Source organism: Scyliorhinus canicula, chromosome 1 (assembly GCF_902713615.1).
Source record: "Scyliorhinus canicula chromosome 1, sScyCan1.1, whole genome shotgun sequence".
Classification (NCBI taxonomy): Eukaryota; Metazoa; Chordata; class Chondrichthyes; order Carcharhiniformes; family Scyliorhinidae; genus Scyliorhinus; species Scyliorhinus canicula.
Window position 1 is genome coordinate 133,730,439 of NC_052146.1, and position 19,933 is coordinate 133,750,371.

The 19,933-nt window shown below is 45.6% G+C and overlaps 1 protein-coding gene across 1 annotated transcript in view; it reads right to left on the reverse strand.

The window, feature by feature from the left end:
• Nucleotides 1-1,046: 1,046 nt before the first annotated feature.
• The window catches only part of lypla2 (lysophospholipase 2), a 42,851-nt gene continuing 23,964 nt past the window's right edge, over nucleotides 1,047-19,933 (reverse strand). Inside the window, exons 7-10 of the mRNA XM_038800422.1 lie at nucleotides 14,323-14,396; nucleotides 14,135-14,236; nucleotides 10,346-10,519; nucleotides 1,047-4,713 (exon numbers count right to left, since the gene is read on the reverse strand). Coding sequence (XP_038656350.1) covers nucleotides 4,663-4,713; nucleotides 10,346-10,519; nucleotides 14,135-14,236; nucleotides 14,323-14,396 — 401 coding nt within the window. The 3' untranslated portion in view covers nucleotides 1,047-4,662. The remainder of the gene's footprint in view (nucleotides 4,714-10,345; nucleotides 10,520-14,134; nucleotides 14,237-14,322; nucleotides 14,397-19,933) is intronic.

A 19,933-nucleotide genomic window follows, 5' to 3' on the forward strand; every position in this document is an offset into this window, starting at 1 on the left:
GTCACCAAGTTGCTGGGCTAAACTGTATACAAACCTGGCTGCCCTCACTGCTGTCCTACTTCAGAATGCGTCTCACGCAGCCAAAGGGAAGAAGGGCAGAAGTGTGAGGTGCTTCTAAGATTGTCAAAGACAGATTAACAGTTTGTAATTTAGTCAAAGATGAAACCAAACAAAATCCCTCAGCCAGCTCTTTAGAAACATATCTATTCATCACCTCAGTCTTGTGTTTTAACTTGTCAGTTTATATCTCGTTTAAAAATTCAGTTAGAATTCTTTCCAAATCCTTTCTGCAAAAAAAAAGAATCCCAAAATACGACACCATGACGCTGCAAGAATTTTTCCAAAATTGCAGACCCAATGACCCTTCCTCGCAGTAGCATAAGTGCCAACCTGCTACGAGGAGTATCAAAGGAAGTCAAAAATATACTCTGCAAATTTGAATCTCACAGGTTTCTTCTGGAAAATCATACAAGACGGAAAGTTACTCCAAAATATTATAAGGAGAGAACTTTATTCAGATTGCTAAGTTCCTTTTTTTGAAACCACAACTTACATTGTGAAACCATCAGATAGCATAGACCTGGAAGAAAAAGGGTTGTGGACTGTTACTGAAGGAAAATTCTCCTTAAAAAGTCTGCATCAAAAACACATAGAAGGGAAGAAAAATGGTAGAGGAAACACGATAAATAATTGGAATAGACCGTGTGCCGCTTTTATCAGCATTCAAACACCCAGATACTAAAACGATGAAACTTAGGGTGCCCTGAAGTCATCATGAATGAATCACTTGGACACTGTCGTAAACTCAGAAGAAAAATCATTGCAGTATTAAAAATAACTGCATTTGTGTTTTCCACTTTCTTGGAGCACTTTTGTTCACTGGGTCTATCTAATATTAGATATGGAGAAATGTGGCTGTTTAGGCGTTATGGTTGTGAATAAGTCATTTAATGAAACCTCCAGCAAAATGCTCAACCAAATTTAGCAATCTTAAATTAAACCTAAATATGTTTACTAATTATTGCTGAAGAGACACTCAAAACACATCCCGATGGACTTCTCTTTATTCAATTTCACATTACAAGGAGACTGGAAAACAAAAATAAAATACTGTGGGTAAAATAATCACTTTAAACCACAGCAATGGAATGGAAAAGCATACAGTCACATGGAAATTGATTACTTATTTTGAAGGATGCATTGACAAATGGTTTCTTTCAATGCGCTCAATTACCAATTCTTGTATGACATCACCTTAACGTGTTGTTAAGAGCCAAGAAATTCTCTAAACTGTTAACAATCACCATGATTGTACAATTGTGTAGATTAAAGTAAAAATTTGAGAGTTAATGCACTGAGTTTTGAAGATTGAGTACACTGCCTTGTTCCTATTATGATCTGTGAAACACATTTGTGAATGCATGCAACATTATAAATATTTAATTTTAAACTAATTAATTGTCAATGCTGCCCAGCAGTCACTATTTGGAGCATTTATCACTCAGCACAGATACATTTTCTATCACTTACATTTGTAAGACATATTTAATGATTCTTTACTCTATAGCCTTAATTTTCTATAGAAGGAATGTGAGGTAGAACCAAATCAATTTATGCTTTTGCAACTATGTTGGATTAATTTAACATGAATGTTTAAGATGATTCTTCCTTCTCCCCACCAACGATACTTGAGGTCACATACCAGCTTCCAGTAATTGGGACAGGAAGGCAAGCTTGCTCTCTACTTCAAATGCCATTGGAGCTCTTGTGCTAAACTGAGAAGAGCCTTACAGACGTTAATGAAAACAAAATGACATTGCACTGCCTCCCTCTCCTCACAGCATCATAAGCCAGAAAAGCATAGTTAGAAAGTCATACTGTTAAGGTCTGATCAAAGAGGTGGGGGGAGAAAGTAAAATTTATATGCACACTAAAATGCCTGTGGACTGCTCAGCAGTCATGACTGAGATTTGAGTTGCATGTTCTCAGAAGTCCATTTTCCAGATAAAACTATTTTCAAGCTAGGTTTTCAGAACCTCAATAAATTACTGGATATTCCTTACAACATTATATGAATTTACATCTTGTCTGAGTATATGAAAAATTATTTTCACCCATCCTCCTTCAAAGTAGTCGATCCACCCCCAAACTCACTCTAACCAACCACATACACATTGTGACTCCTACTTCTATTTTGCACTTTCTAATAAAGTGCTGTACCTCTATCCAGTTTCAAAAGTTAGGTTTCTCAATGCTTTTTTGTGACAAAGATACTCAACGATATTCTAAATTGTGCCCATTAAAAGAGTACAATGCCATATACAAGCAGTCAGTCACATCTAAACGTAAACAAAATGAAGCCAATGTATTTATAATGGGAAAGCGACTAATCACTTTGAAAGATGGTTGCATATACTCAAAAAGGAATACTCGAAACAGCTCAATTACTGAAATTTGGTGACAGCCATTAAAAACTAGCCAATAGATTATTAAAAAATTAACCTAGTGGCATCTCTTCAACGGAGAGGAAATGAAAGAAAATGCCACAGTGAGAAAGGTCATCTCATTAATTCTCCCTCACATCCTCCAATATTATCTATCTTATGTTACACAAATTTCATGACATGCTACTTTTATTGAAGATATATGTGAAATGCATCAGGTGGAGTTCAGGTACAGCAATGATTTACCAAATCCAACCTTTGAAAAATTTAGTGCAAGTGCATATCACATGCTGTGTATAGGATTGTCATGTTGGATTCTGCTTTGTGGCAAATGGATCCAAGAGTACAATGTTACAATGCTTCAATGCAGTATCACTCAATACATATCAAAAACCTCAGACCTGTAATTTTACATGAAATAATTTAGATTCTGCTGGAGCAGTTCCTGAAAAGGATTTGAACTCTTACGAAGGTGATGGCATTCATAGAAACAAAGACAATTTCCTTTTTTGCATAATTTTCAGCAATATGAACTGACGTGCTAATCAACTTGCATCACAATATGTTGGTCAGTAAAGACAGTTTGCATAATTTTCAACATTTTCTGTATTTTTATGGCAAAAGTCTTTAACTTCTTTGCCAGCCAAATTTGTTTGTTGCTTTAAAAAGCTCCTGCAAAGCTCCGTGCCTGTTTTCAAAAAGTATTTGACACAAACAATGAGCATAACTGAGGGTAATATTTTACCATTACAGTTTAGGGAATCAACCTCAAAAGTTTGTGACAGAGACCCAGGTTTATATACTATCTTTCCACTTCATTGCAATGGACCCAGAGGGAACATATTGGTTGTAACCAAATAAACCACATGGCAATGATTTTGACACTTTTAAAATAATTTTCCTAATTTCTCGACAGCTATTCTGCTCCTCAGTGCACAGCACAGACCAAAAATGATGGTCAGCAAGGTAGACTGGATCCAAACCTCCAGCTAGCAGAATACTCATGACATTGGAAGTAATGGATTATAACTGTTAGAGGATATTTTGAGAATGGAACATGTTTTGAGAATGGACATGGCATTACCAACAGTCACGTAAATGGTGATCCTCCATCTGTAAATGTGCCCTCACTCAATAGTCAAACATATAGACTTTCCTGTGCGGGAGGCTGGGGGGGGGGGGGGGGGGGGGGTGTCACAATATCAATCAATTAGTGGGAGAGAGGATGCCTGGGTGGATTTGTCCCTTCCATAGCTCTGGGGGTTGAGGTCAAATATCCTGTCCACTTCCTGCTACAGGTTTGATAAAAGCTGTAGATAAAAGTTACTTACACTTCTTTATGCAATTTCCACACTTTCCTTTCATTGGTCTGCTAGACATTCCATTTCTAGACTCCACTGCCACTTTCAAATGGTTAGAAAATACACAAGAACCTTACTGCTGTGATACCTGTCCCCATTCTGACAATCAAGCCATTACTGATCATCAATCATGCTGCACCAGTGCACTGCTGATATGATGACCCTGTCAATTAAGAAAAACTACAGTATGCCTAGTCAGCAATCCCGTGTTGGTAGCCCTTTGGTTCATTCCATGATTTATTTTGCCTTTCATTTTCGAACAGACATGATTCTTCATTGCTGTTTCTTTGTCCAGTCAGCCAGTACAGCAGGACCATCTACTTTGCCTTGCACTTCTCCACAATTACACCAATATTGATCCACAATTAAATAACAAGAAGTGAGCGCATCAATTTGCAGGCAAAGCACAAAAATTAGAAGTATACTGATACTATATTAAGCACATTTTGAAGATTTAACTTTAGTTCAGGTGCAATTGGACTGAGGCTTGAATCCAAGATCGGAAATTATGGGATACCCTTCTTGCTTGGAGGAACTTTATAAACTATTATATCTCTAAATAAAAGCTGCATTAAGAATCTTTTTCTGACTATTTGAACGGGAAAGGGTTAAATTGAATAGATATTTCCTGTCAAAGGCAGACATCACTATACTGATAAAATTTCCTCTGAAGGGTCTTAGGGCTGTGCCAGTACAAATTGTGGATATATCCAGTCTACTTTACATTGAGAAAAAATATTAACTATTACAAATAAAATGGTCTGTAAAGATCTGAGGTTGGTAGCACATGGCTTCGTTTCAGTTGTCAGGTAAAAGTTGAAAGATTGAGGAGGGGTTTACAGGTTTGCTCTTTCCAGTCAGACTGGTGGAAGTTGCTGTGCAATGAATTCTTTCACTGCCGCCATTTCCTGTGTGATGAAAAAACAAAGTCCCATTAAACTCTTCAGTTCAGAAAGGGAAGAAAATGTTATTGAAGTCATTGCAATTCCATGAACGCAATGCACGTTTTCTCCAATTTACAATTTGTTGAATAAAATTAATTTCCTTATACAAACACACATCTGAACATGGGAATTAGGAGTAGGCCATTTGGCCCCGCTAGACTGCTCTGTCATTTGATAAGCGCATGGTTGATCTGTTTCTAGCCTCAATTCCACTTTTGCCTTCCTAATCACTTGCTGTACTTGCAAACTAACATTTTGTGATTCAAGTACCAAGACATCAAGATCCGCTGTACCTCAGTACTGCAATCTCTCTCCATTTAAATAACATTCTCCTTTTGAGTCTTCCTGCCAAAGTAGACAAGTTCACATTTTCCCACATTATAATCCATTTGCCAAATATTTGTCCAATCAGTTAACTCATTCATATCCCTTTGCAGATCGCATACGTACACCTCACAACTTACTTTCCAACCTACCTATGTGTCATCAGCTAATTTGGCAATTATACATTTCATCCCTTCATCCAAATCATTGATATAAATTGCAAAAAATTGAGTGCCCAGCACTGATCAATGTGGCACCCTACATCTTATACCTTGCCAACTTGAAAATTACACATTTATGCCTACTGTTAGCTCACCCCAATCCTCCATTCAGGCTAATATATGTTACCACCTACACGATGAGCTTTATTTTGTATAACAACCTTTGATATGGTATTTAGTCAAGTGCCTTCTGGAAAGCCAAGTACAGCACATCCACAGGGTCCCCATTATCCATGTTGCTTGTTACTTCCTCAAAGAAATTTGTCAAACACTTTCCCTTTCACAGAGCAATGTTGACTCTGCCTGAATGCACTGAGATTTTCTAAGTGCCCAGCTAAAACCTGCTTAATAATAGATTACAGCATTTTCCCTTTGACAGATGTTAAGCTAACTGACTTGTAGTTTCCTTTCTTTCTCCCTCCTTTCCTAAATAGAGGAGATATATCTGCTATTTTCCAATCCGAAGAAACTTTCCTAATCTGATGGGACCCTTCCAGAATTGAGGCAATTTTGGAAAATGTAAACCAATGCATCTACTGTCTCAGCAGTCACCTCTTTTAAGGCCCCAGGACCTGGGGAACAGTGAGCCTTGCGTTCTAATAATTTTCTCAGTAACCTTTCCTTGGTGATTGAATGTGTTTTTGTTTTAAATTTAGAGCACCCAATTATTTTTTTTCCAATTAAGGGGCAATTTAGCGTGGCCAGTTCATCCAAACTGCACATCTTTGGGTTGTGGGGGCGAAACCTACATAGGCACGGTAGCACAGTGGTTAGCACTGTTGCTTCATAGCTCCAGGGTCCCAGGTTCGATTTCCAACTTGGGTCACTGTGCGGAGTCTTCACATTCTCCCCGTGTCTGCATGGGTTTCCTGCGGGTGCTCTGGTTTCCTCCCACAGTCCAAAGATGTGCAGGTTAGGTGGATTGGCCACGATAAATTGCCCTTAGTGTCCCCCCCAAAAAAAGGTTGGGTGGAGTTGCTGGGTTACGGGATGGGGTGGAGCTCTTAGGTACGGAGCTCTTTCCAAGGACCGGTGCAGACTCGATGGGCTGAATGGCCTCCTTCTGCACTGTAAATTCTATGATACTATGACACTGGGAGAATGTGCAAACTCTACACAGACAGTGACCGAGGGTCGGTATTGAACCTGGGTCCTCAGCGCAGTAGGCGCAAGTGCTAACCACTGCGCCCCTGTGCCGCCTTGATTGTATGTATTTTAAGTTCTTCCCTCCCTTTCACTTCTTGGTTTAACTTATTTTCTGGGATGTTGATGACAGCTGCAAAACAATTGTTCAACTAATCTGTAAAGTTTTATTTTTCATTATTAATTTCCCAAACTCATTCGCTGGAGGACCAATACCCATTTTACTTACTCTTATTCATTTTAAATACCTGCAGAAACCCTTACTATTGGTTTTTATATTTCTAGCCAGCTGGGCAGCACGGTGGCACAATGGTTAGCACTGCTGCCTCACGGCGCCGAGGACCTGGGTTCGATCCCGGTCCCCTGCCCATGAGGAGTTTGCACATTCTCCCCGTGTCTGCGTGTGTCTCACCTCCACAACCGAAAAAGGGTTGTGCAGGGTAGGTGAATTCGTCATGCTAAATTGCCCCTTGATTGGAAAAAAAGAATTAGATACTCTAAATTTATATTTTAAAATATTTCTAGCTATCTTTCTTTTGTACTCTGATATTCTCTTCATATTTTTATTCATTTGTTACTGTTTCTTATACTCTTCTCAATCTTCACAGAATTCATAGTGTACTATCTTTAATTTTCATAGTTAGCCATGGATGTTATGACCTTCCCCTAAACTTCTTCTTTCTGCAATGCATCTTTACTGAGTGTTATGAAATATCTCCTTAATTACCTACCACTGATCTTTACTGACATGATCTTTAACCTAATTTCCCAATTCACTTTGGTCATCTCGGTCTTCATGCCCTCACAATTGCCCTCATTTAAGTTTAAAACACGAGCCTCACACCCACAATTCTTTCCCTCAAACTGAATATGAAGTTCAATCATGTTATGATCTGTGCGACCTAGGCCTGCCTTTACTATGAGGTAATTAATTAATCCAGTCTTATTGCACATTAGCACGTATAGAATAGCCTGCTCCCTGGTTAGCTCTCGAACTTGCTGCTCTAAGAAGCACTCCCAAGGTCTCATCTTCCAGGTTGCCCCTGCCAATCTGATTAATCTAATCTATATGTAGACAAAAATCACCCACGATTAATGCCGTACCTTTCTCACAAGCTCCCATTATTTTTTCCTCTGTACCCCGTCCTACGGTGTGGTTACTGTTAAGGGGTCAATAAATGATTCCAACAAGCGACTTCTTACTTTTGGTCTTTATCATCTCCTACCAAAACCGATTCTCTTGCTCTTTAAAACAAAGGTTATCTCTCTCCCTTGTAATAGTATCATCTTTAATGAAGAGATACCCCTCCACCTTTTCCTAGCTTCCTGCCCTTCTGCAACTTTGAATATTCAGGTCCTGGCCTTTGTCTTCTTGTGGCCATATCTCTATAATGGCTATCAGATCATAAATACTTAGGGCGCAATTCTCCGCACTCACGACGGTGCAGAGAATAGCGGGGGTCGTAAAATTTTACGGCCACGCTAGTCCAACGCCCTCCCGCTATTCTCCCCCCCCCCCACGCCCGACTCCCGATACGAATCGCTGCCGCCGTTTTTTTACGGCCAGCAGCGATTCTCAGCTGGCCGATGGGCCGAGTTCCAAGCCCTTTACGGCTGTTTTTACGAACGGCAAACACACCTGGTCTGGCCGTTCGTAAAAACGGCCGTAAAGTGCCGATTTTTAAAACCATGGCACCGATTGGCACGGCAGTACCACGGCCGGATGCCGGAGTTTATGGCGGCGGCGGCATGCTAGCCCCGACCGGGGACCAGAATCGGTTCCCGGTCGGGGAGGGGGGGCGTCAAACCCGCCCGGATTTGACGCCAGCCTTACGATTTCTCCCTGTGTGGGAGAATCGCGCCCTCTGTTCTATTTGAGATGGCAATTTATTAATTTTGTTACGAATGCTGCCTTTTCACTATTTTCATAACCTCAAGCCTTATCTGCTGGCACACTCTGTCCCTTCCTGCCACACTCGGATCATCATTATCCTAATTGCTACCTTGCTCTAACTCTCAACTTGTTCTCTCACTTTAATTCATCACGTCTTCCCTCACATGATCCCTTACCTGCACTATTTAGTTTAAGACCCTCTGAACCATCGTAGTTATACAACTTGGCAGAACACTGATCCCAGCATGGTTCCAGGTGAAGATAAGTAACACAACGTTTGAAAGGAATATCTGCACCGTTGAGCTAATGAATGCAAACCTGGTTTGGTTTCATAAAGTCGAACCAGAAGCAAGTGCAGCAGAACGCGAACCTACAATCATCTGATAACATTCAACCCAAAGTCAGATGCTTTCCCCATTTTGCCAGAAAGGCACTAAGTTCACTTGCTGGCCTGCATCGTAGCCGATATGTTTATTTCTTCTCAGATATTATCTCCCTTTGCTTTGAAAGCTGCCATGTAAACACCCTGCTCAAAAAAATCCATCTGATTCATCAATCTTTGGAAACTGCCACCATATTGCCAGCCTCCATTTCCCCCAAAACCCATGGACAAGTCACATTCCAAATCTGCAGTAGCACTCTTGAAATTCTGCAATTGAATCTTTAAAATCTGTTTTCTACCACAACCATAGCACAGAAATGGCTCTAGGTATAGCCTCAAATAGCATCCCATGGGTTTAACCCTCCATATCCTCGTTGACTTGACAGAATCATATCATTCACCACCTACATAACAGCTGTTGTCCAACTCAGTGGGACTCAATTACTTACAGTTCAACTTATAAAATCAGGGCAAAAAGTTGTTTTGCTGCAAGGATTTGACATGAATCTCACAAATAGCCACTTGAACTTTAAAAATTAATTTATAGGATGTGGGGCATCGCTGGATAGGCTAGCATTTATTACCCATCCCTAATTGCCCTTGACAAGGTGGTGGTGAGCTGCCTTCTTGAACCACTTCAGTCCATGTGGTGCAGGTACACCCACTGTGCGATTAGGGAGGGAGTTCCAGGATTTTGACCAGTGATAGTGAAGGAACGACCGATATATAACCAAGTCAGGATGGTGAGTGGGTTGGAAGGAAACTTCCAGGTACCTGCTGCCTTTGTCCTTCTAGGTGATAGTGGGCTTGGAAGGTGCTGCCGAAGGTGTCTTGGTGAGTCCTACAGTGCATCCTGTAGATGGTACACACTGCTGCCTCTGCACATTGGTGGAGGAGGGAGTGAATGTTTGTGGAAGAGGTGCCAATCAAGCTGGCTGCTTTGTCCTGGATGTCAAAGAGCTTCTTGAGTGTTGCTGGAGGTGCACTCATCCAGGCAAGCGGAGAGTATTTCATCACACATCTTGTATGTGGTGGACAGGCTCTGTGGAGTCGGGAGGCGAGATACTTGTTGCAGGATTCCGAGCCTCTGACCTGCTCTTGTAGCCACAATATTTATATGGCTAGTCTAATTCAGTTTTTGATGAATGGTAACCCAGGATATTGATAGTGGAGGATTCAGCAGTGATAGTGATGCCATTGAACGTCAAGGGGTGATGGTTAGATTCTCGCCTGTTGGAGATAGTCATTGCCTGGCACATGTAGTGCACAAATGTTACTTGCCACTTGTTAGCCCAAGCCTGGATATTGTCCAGGTCTTTCTGCGTTTGATGTGGCCTCCTTTCAGTGTCCGAGTCGTGAATGGTGCTGAACCATTTCTTTCTCTTTCAGCATTTTATCAACTAATCATGGGACAAAATATTGAAGAACTATATCCATGTGCTAGAACCAAATTATAAATTATGCAAATTCACCATATATAGAAATCCGACAGTGCAGAAGGAGGCCATTCAGCCCATCAAGTCCACACCAACCCTCTGAAATTATGGTGCATTATAAATTGTTACATACGATACAAGATTTATTTATATATTATAAATACAAGTGCAAAGAAACAACTCTGGCAGCACTCACCTGTGGACATGAGCAGTGCTGCATTATATATGTTTTGAACTGAAGATTTGCAGGATTAATGATTGATTTTAGTTTATGTGCTGTCATTGAACCAAATGTTAGCGGTATCATAGGATCCATTTCACCATGGCATTGCAGGATGCTGATATCCTTGTTGACATTGCTACCTGCTGCCTAGAATCACCAAGAAAATTCAAAAGATATTTTTAAAAATTACATTAAACTCGCAATGTAGCTTTCTTGCTTGTTTAGTCGTGCAATTGAAAAATATCCAAAAAGGGCAAGCTAATAAATAGGCGTGTACATTTATGCATTTATACACCTGCATTAGTTTAAGAATATCATCTGGTTATGTTATTAGCATCTAAAATTCACCAATCACAAGCCTTCCCATTCAGCGCCAAGGTTCCAGGATGGAAACGCTCCTGGACGCCGTGGAGCAGAGGAGGGGAGCTCTGTACCCCGGACCGGACCGCAGGACCTCTGGCGCCACCGTTTGCCATCTGTGGAGGGAGGTGGGTGAGGCCGTCGGGCCGATTGACAGGACAGACGAGCAGTCCCGAAAGAAGTTGCACGACCTACTCAGAGCACCAAGGGTGAGTACCCAGCACTGTGCCGCTGGCACCAACTCCCCACACATGTGACCGATCCCCCCCCCCCCCCCCCCCCCCCCAAACCAGGGAGACGATCCAACCCCCACCCCGAGCCACATGGCTGCATCACCCATGCCAGCCACATTGGCTGGGTGCCTTATGCACCTATGCCACCATAGATCCGACCGCTGGGCTGCATGCGTCGGACCGCCTAACACGGTTGATGTTTGCGTGCCCCCCCCCCCCGGAGAATAACGCAGGGAGCGGGACAGATAAACAGAAGCCCTGCTTCTATATGACACAGGTACCTGCTGAATTTTATTGAACATGAGCTGAAAATTATTTTTATTTGTTTATGGGATGCGGGTGTCGCAGGCTGTGCCAGCATTTATTGCCAATCCCCAAATGCCCTTGAAGGGGCAGTTAAGAGTTAACCACATTGCTGTGGGTCTGGAATCACATGTAGGTCAGACCAGGTAAGGACGGCAGATTTCTTTCCCTAAAGGACATTAGTGAACCAGATGGGTTTTTATGACAATCAAGAACGGTCTCATGATAATTCCAGATTTTTATTGAATTCAAATTTCACCATCTGCAGTGGCAGGATTTGAACCTGGATCCCCAGAGCATTACTCTGGGTCTCTGGTTTACTAGTCCAGCGACAATACCACTACGTCACCACCTCATTTTCCATCTTGCTGAGTAACAGACCAGAGAAACCAAGATCACCCTTTTAATTCAATTTTAAACCAAACCATTTCAAATTTAGACTGAAGTAAATGTCAACATAAATTAGTCAAATTGAATTTGACAGGTCTCAGCTGGAATAGTTCTGGGCATCACACTATAGGAAGGATGCAAACACATTGGAGAGAGTGCAGAAGAGGTTTAAAAAATGGAGAGCCAGCAGGGATGAGATTGGGACGATCTCCTTGGAGTGAAGAAGGCCAAGAGGAGATTTATTGGAGATGTTCAAAATCATGAAGGGCCTGGACAGAGTAGATAGGGAGAAACTGTTCCTGTTCATAAAGGGATCAATACCGAGAGGGCAAAGATTTAAAGTGATTTTCAAAGAAGCAAATGTGATAGGAGAAAAACTTTTTCACACGAGTGGTTTGGGTCTGGAATGTACTGCCTGGACATGTGGTGGAGGCAGGTTCAACCGATCCATTTAAGAGGATATTAGATGATATTTGAATAGAAACAATGTGCAGGAATACAGGAAAAAGGCAGGAGAATGGAACCAAGTCATGGCGCTCGTTTGGAGAGCCAGTGCAGACAGGATGGGCCAAATGGCTTTGTTCTATGTTGCAACAATTCTATGATATTACTTCTGTGACGTAAAGCTCAAATCATTCAGAACTCTAACGGTGCACACCTAGAGCTTGCACTTTTGGATCTTATGAAATTCGTGGTGGGAGTCTAAGGAGCTGTGAAGGAGCAAAGAATTTTGCTGCGCAAGTGCACAGATAACTACAAGTTAGTGCTAAGATACAAAGCCGTTAATGGAATGTAGTCCTTTATTGCTACGAGTTTGGAATGCAAAAGTGAGGAGGAAGATGCTGCTGTTGTACAGAACCTTGGTCCAACCCCATCTGTGGCATTGCAATTTTTGTGGCACTAAACCTATTGAAAGATATATACATCCTTGGACAGAGGATCAGAAATTAACCAGAATTATATAAGGACTTAAAGAGTTAAATTATGAAGACAGGATGCATAAATATAGCTTCTATTCTCTTGAGTTTAGAAAGTCAGTCAAGGGGTGATCTAATCAAAAATGACTGGTTGGGTACAGAGAAACAAATTCCTTTGGTGAAATCAGGAAGGACAGTGGAAATCCAGAATCCTCTCCCCCAACATGCTGTGGATGCTGGGTCAACTGTAATTTTCAAGACTAAGATTGATAGGTTTCTCTGTGATCCAAGTGAATGGCAGAGCAGGCTGGAGGGGATGAATGCCCCACTCTGGCTCTTGGTTTCTGGTTTACACTGCCAGACTTTGCTTTTTAAAATATTAAGTGATGTGCTAACATCCTTAGAATAACTTTTACACAAAACAATTGACCAAAGTTATGTTAAAGTAATATACCTATTTCAAGATCAATTGAGAGTGTAGAGAAGCAGCTATATAGCACTAAAAGATGTGTGCAAGAGAACAAGACAAAGAGCAACATCCCACCGCAGAAGTCTTTTTAACCTTCTTCAAATCTCCCCTTCCATCTTGACTGCTACCACAGGCACCAGTTACTGCTCAAGTATTTTGTCCGAGTCACTACTCTTTGGACAGGAATCTTCACAGTGCATGGTAATAAGCCATTCAATTATCACTGTATAGCCAATCTTGTCCACACTTGCACTCTTCCAACTGAGCAGGGGTTAGCAATCAAGAGTGAAAACATCTGTTGAATAATCTACAAGGGCCTCGTGCTGCAATTACACTGCCAGTCCCATTAAATTTGTGACTGAACATGTAAACCCATACAGCAAAATCACAGAATTAGAATCACAGAATTGTTATGGCACGGGAGGCCATTGGCCAATTGTACCTGGACCGGCTCTCCAGATGAGCATCATGGCTTAGTGCCATTCCCCTGTCTTTTCCTCGTACCCCTACACATTGTTCCATTCAATCATCAAATGCCCTCTTGGTTGTCTTGACTGAATCTGCCTCCACCACACTTCCAGGCAGTGAATTCCAGACCCGAACCACTCATGGTCTAAAAACATTTTTTCTCACATTACATTTGCTTCTTTTGCAAATCACTTTAAATCTGTGAGATCTCATTCTTGATCCTTTTACAAACGGGAACAGTTTCTCCCCATCACTTGGATAACTTGGAAAGTTTTAACACTTAAAAATTAGAGTACCCAATTCATTTTTTTTTTCAATTAAGGGGCAATTTAGCGTGGCCAATCCACCGAACCTGCACATCTTTGGGTTGTGGGGTGTAACCCACGCAAACACGGGGAGAATGTCTAAACGCCACTCAGTGACCCGGGGCCTCAATCCAGTGAGGCAGCAGTGCTAACCACTGCACCACCGTGCCTCCCGGTGAGTTTTAACACTTAATTAAGTTTGGACATATTAATAATTTTGGCAGAACATTATTCTGGAATCTCAGATAAATATTTTGCAGCTGCATGACAGCAGAATGCAATATGATCTACAGGGAAAATGTAAAATTTTGAGATACCTGTGGGAAGGTTTTGTGAAGAGGAAGCCAGCAACTCAGAGCAACAACACCAGCCAGTTTGTGATGACATGTCAGAGCAGTGTACAGAGACAATGCACCACCCTGTAATGAGAACAAGTTTATTATTTTTTTTGATAATTTAAAAAAGGTACTGGATAGATTTCGAAATAATTCTAAAAACCATTCACCTGTGAAAATCCTCCTAGAATGATCCTGTGTGAAGGGATTCCATTTTTGATCTCGTGTTCAATAACTGCTTTAACTTGGAGGGAAAAAGTTTACAGCTATTATAATAAGCCACATTTCCCTAACCCCTTCACTGAATACAAATATGTAAGCACACATCACAGAAGTTACCTTTTTTATATACTCCGCCTTTTAAAAGCACTACATCTATTATTTAATCTCTGTGACACCTGTGTAACCTAGATTTGCTTTTGTGTCCATTCATTTGTATCAGTAGTTGCTGTTTCAGATCAAAGCTCTCTGCGATACTATTTTATTTCCTTGGCTCTCGCACTTTCACTCATGCCGTCAGGTATGCTACCTTCCATTTCTTCCTTTTCAGGTAATTGTTCCCCCCACCTCCACCTCCCCATCGCCAGTCCTCAGCTTTCCCTTATTTCTTGCCATAATTCCAGGTTTGAATCCCACTCAACTAAGTTTACCACAGGGTACCTTCTGCTTTCTCAGCATACTATTACAGGACTATCATGGCAACCATATTGAGTCATAGAATTTACAGTGCAGAAGGAGGCCATTCGGCCCATCGGGTCTGCACTGGCCCTTGGAAAGAGCACCCTCCACCCTATGCCCGTAACCTCACCGAACCTTTTTTTGGACACTAAGGAGAATTTAGCATGGCCAATCCACCTAACCTTTTTTTAAAACAATAATTTATATTCAAATTTTCAACAACAACAAAGAAAAACAGTAACCCCCCCCCCTCCAAATACAAAGACAATAAATTAACAAGAAAAGGAAATAGGCATAGAACCATGAAAACGAACCCCCGTAGCAGACCCGTAACCCCACCCCCCCCCCCCCCCCCCCCCCCCCCGGCTGCTGCTGAAGTTAACCACCCTCTAACGCTCTGCCAGGAAATCAAGAAACGGCTGCCACCGCCGGAAGAACCCTTGCACCGACCCCCTCAGGGCAAACTTGACCGTCTCCAGTTTAATGAACACAGCCATGTCGCTGATCCAGGATTCCGGGCTCGGGGGCTTCGCGTCCCTCCACTGTAAAAGAATCCTGCGCCGGGCACCTAGGGACGCAAAGGCCAGAATGCCGGCCTCTTTCGCCTCCTGCACTCCCGGCTCCGATGCTACCCCAAACATTGTGAGCCCCCAACCCGGTTCCACCCTGGAACCAACCACCTTTGACAAGGTCCCCGCCACCCCCTTCCAAAAGCCCTCCAGTGCCAGACACGCCCAAAACATGTGGGTGTGATTCGCTGGGCTCCCCGAACACCTGCCACACCTGTCCTCTCCCCCAAAGGACCGGCTCAGCCTGGTCCCAGTCATATGCGCCCTATGCAGCACCTTTAGTTGGATTAGACTAAGCTGTGTGCAAGAGGAGGAGGAATTCACCCTCCCCAGGGCGTCCGCCCACGTCCCCTCATCAATCTCCTCTCCCAGCTCCTCCTCCCACTTCGCTTTCAGCTCTTCCACCGAGGCCTCCTCCTCCTCCTGCATCACCTGATAAATTGCCGAGATCCTGCCCTCGCCGACCCACATCCCCGAGAGCACCCTATCCTGAACCCCCCTCGGCGGCAATAGCGGAAACTCCGCCACCTAACAAATACCCTAATCTGCATATACCTGAAGGTATTGCCTGGGGGAGGGGGGGGGGGGAAAGAGACCCCACTTCCCCACCAACTCCTCTAAGGTCGCAAACTTCCCATCAAGGAAGAGGTCCCCCATCCGCCTGATACCTGCCCTGTGCCAGCTCAAAAACCCTCCATCTATCCTCCCTGGTACAAACCGGTGTTTCCCCCGTATCGGGGACCAAACTGAGGCCTTCACTTCTCTCCTATGCCGCCTCCACTGCCACCAGAATTTGAGGGTAGCCACCACTACCGGACTCGTAGAGTACCTTGCCTGGGGGAGCGGCAACGGCGCCGTCACCAGCGCCTCGAAGCTTGTGCCCACACAGGACGCTGCCTTCATCCTCTTCCATGCGGCTCCCTCCCCCTCCATCACCCACCTCTGAATCATTGCCACGTTCGCAGCCCAGTAATACCCACACAGGGTGGGCAGCGCCAATCCACCCACTTCCCTACCTCGCTCCAGAAATACCCTCCTCACCCTCGGGGTCTTCTGCGCCCACACAAACCCTGTAATACTCCTGCTGACCCTCCTAAAGAAAGCCTTCGGGATCATGATGGGTAAGCACTGGAAGAGGAACAGAAACCTCGGGAGCACCGTCATCTTAACCGACTGGACCCTGCCCGCTAGGGAGAGTGGCAACACATCCCACCTCCTGAACTCCTCCTCCATCTGCTCCACCAGCCTCGTAAAGTTTAACCTATGCAGGGCCCCCCCCAGCTCCTGGCTATCTGGACCCCCAGGTATCTGAAGCTCCTCTCTGCCCTTTTCAGCCCAGCCCCCCTATTTCTTCCTCCTGGTCCCCCATATGCACCACGAACAGCTCACTCTTCCCCACATTGAGCTTATAGCCAGAGAAGTCTCCAAACTCCCCGAGAATCCTCATCACCTCCGACATCCCCCCCCGCCGGATCTGCAATGTACAACAATAAATCGTCCGCGTACAACGACAGCCGGTGCTCCCCCCCCCCCCCCCCCCCCCCCCCCCCCCCCCCCCACCCTCGCACAATCCCCTTCCAGTTCCTCGATTCCCTCAGCGCCATGGCCAGGGGCTCGATCACCAACGCGAACAGCAGGAGAGACAAGGGGCACCCCTGCCTCGTCCCCCGGTACAACTGAAAGTCCTCCGACCTCCTCCCGTTCGTCACCACGCTCGCCACTGGAGCATTATACAACAGCCTCACCCACCTAATAAATCCCTCACCAAACCCAAACCTCCTCAATATCTCCCACAGGTAGCTCCACTCCACCCTGTCAAAGGCTTTCTCCGCATCCATCGATGCCACTATCTCCGCCTCCCCGTCCACCGCCGGCATCATTATGACGTTGAGAAGCCGCCGCACATTGACATTCAGCTGCCTCCCCTTCACAAAACCCGTTTGGTCCTCGTGAATAACCTGCGGGACCACCTCCTCCACCCTCCTGGCCAGTATCTTGGCCAGCAGCTTCGCGTCCACATTGAGGAGCGAGATCGGCCTGTAAGACCCACACTGGAGGGGGTCCTTATCTCGCTTCAAAATCAGTGAAATTAATGCCCTGGACATCGTCGGGGGCAAGGCGCCCCCCTCCCTTGCCTCATTCAAGGTCCTCACTAATAGCGGGCCCAACAGGTCTGAAAACTTCTTATAAAATTCCACCGGGAACCCATCAGGCCCCGGTGCCTTCCCTGACTGCATACTTCCCATCGCATTGGCCATCTCCTCCAGCTCGACTGGCGCCCCCAGATCCTCCGTCTGCTCCTCCCCTACTCTCGGGAACTCCAGCTTGTCCAAAAAACGGTCCATTCCACCCTCCTCCCCAGGGGGCACTGACCGGTATAACTCCTCATAGAAGGTCCTGAACACGCCGTTAATGGACCCTGCACTCCGCACCAGATTCCCTCGTCCGTCCCTAACTCCACCTATCTCCCTCGCCGCCTCCCGCTTCTGGAGCTGGTGGGCCAGCATCCGACGCGCCTTCTCCCCGTACTCATCTACCGCCCCTTGCGCCCTCCTCCATTGCGCCTCCGCTTTCCTAGTGGTCAATATGTCAAACTCTACTTGGAGACTACGACGCTTCCTCAAAAGCCCTTCTTCCGGGACCTCCGCGTACCTCCTGTCCACCCTTACCATTTCTTCCACCAACCTCTCCCTCTCCCTTTTCTCCCCCCTCTCCCTGTGTGCCCTAATAGAAATCAGTTCCCCCCTAACCACTGCCTTCAGCGCCTCCCAGACCACCCCCACCTTCACCTCCCCATTATCATTAGTTTCCAAATACCCTCTATACACTCCCGGACCCGCCCACATACCTACTCGTCCGACAGCAGCCCCACCTCTAACCTCCACAGCGGGCGTTGGTCCTTCCCCTCCCCCAGCTCCAGGTCCACCCAATGCGGAGCATGGTCGGTTATGGCTATCGCCGAATACTCCGCCCCTACCACCCTCGGAATCAGCGCCCTGCTGAGGACAAAAAAGTAAATCCAAGAGTAAGCCATATGGACATGGGAGAAGAACGAAAACTCCCTACCCCCGGCCTCATAAACCTCTAAGGGTCCACCCCCCCCCCCAATCTGGTCCATGAACCCCCTTCAGCACTGTGGCCTCCGCCGGCCTCTTACCGGTCCTGGACCTAGAACGATCCAGTGCTGGGTCCAGCACTGTATTAAAATCTCCTCCCATTATCAAGCCCCCCACCTCAAGATCTGGAATCCGGCCCAGCATGCGCCGTATGAAGCCTGCATCGTCCCAATTTGGGGCGTACACATTAACCAGCACCACCCGCTCCCCCGGAGCTTACCGCTCACCATAACGTATCTGCCACAGCTATCCGCTACCACACTCAACGCCACAAACGACACACTCTTCCCCACCAAAATTGCCACCCCCCGGTTCCTCGCATCCAACCCCGAATGGAACACTTGCCCAACCCACCCCCTTCTCAGCCTTACCTTATCCGCCACCCTAAGCTGCGTTTTCTGGAGCATAGCCACATCCGCCCTCAGCCCCTTCAAATGTGCAACCACCTGGGCCCGCTTAACCGGCCCATTCAGCCCCCTTACATTCCATGTGACCAGCCGAATCGGGTGGCTATTCCCTCTCCGCCGGTCAGCCATAACTCTCCCTCGGCCCACCACGTGCCCGCAAAACCCACACGACTCGTTCCCCACGGTGGCAGATCCCTATCCCGACTCCCCCTAGCACTATCTGTTCCCCTACGGTCCTTCCAGCAGCAACCCGGTACCCCCCCCCCCCCCAAAAAGCTAGGGCCCCCCAGCTGCGTTGCCCCTCTCATCGTACTTCCGTAAGTCAGCCAACTCCTGCTGACCCTGGCTGCTCCCGCCACCCCGACGACGACGACCCCCCCCCCCCCCCCCCCCCCCCAGCCCGCGCTTCCAACTTAAACCCCGCCCCCTAACCCAAAACGCAGGCCTACAAAACATCTCCCCAGCGTTCCACCAGAAAGGAACCGAAATTTAAAAACCCCGAAAAAACTTCAGAAAACAGCAAAGTACAAGGGAGAACAGAGCCTCCGGACAATATACATCAGCCTCCAACCCCCCCTCAATCCTCAGTTCGAGTCCAGCTTCTCTGCCTGGACAAAGGCCCAGGCCTCTTCCAGGGAGTCAAAATAGTACTGGCGATCCTCATAAGTGACCCAGAGGCGTGCAGGCTGTAACAGGCCAAACTTCACCCCTCTCTTGTGCAGCACTGCCTTCGACTGGTTATAACCAGCCCTTTCCTTCGCCACCTCCGCGCTCCAGTCCAGATAAATCTGGACCTCTGCATTCTCCCACCTGCTGCTCCTCTCCTTTTTAGCCCATCTCAGCACGCATTCTCGGTCGACGATGCGGTGAAAACAGACCAGCACCGCCCTTGGCGGCTCCTTCGGCCTGGGCTTCCCCACCAACACCCGATGGGCACCTTCCAGCTCCAAGGGCCCTTGGAAGGGCCCCGCTCCCATCAGCGAGTTCAGCATCAAGACCACATAGGCTCCC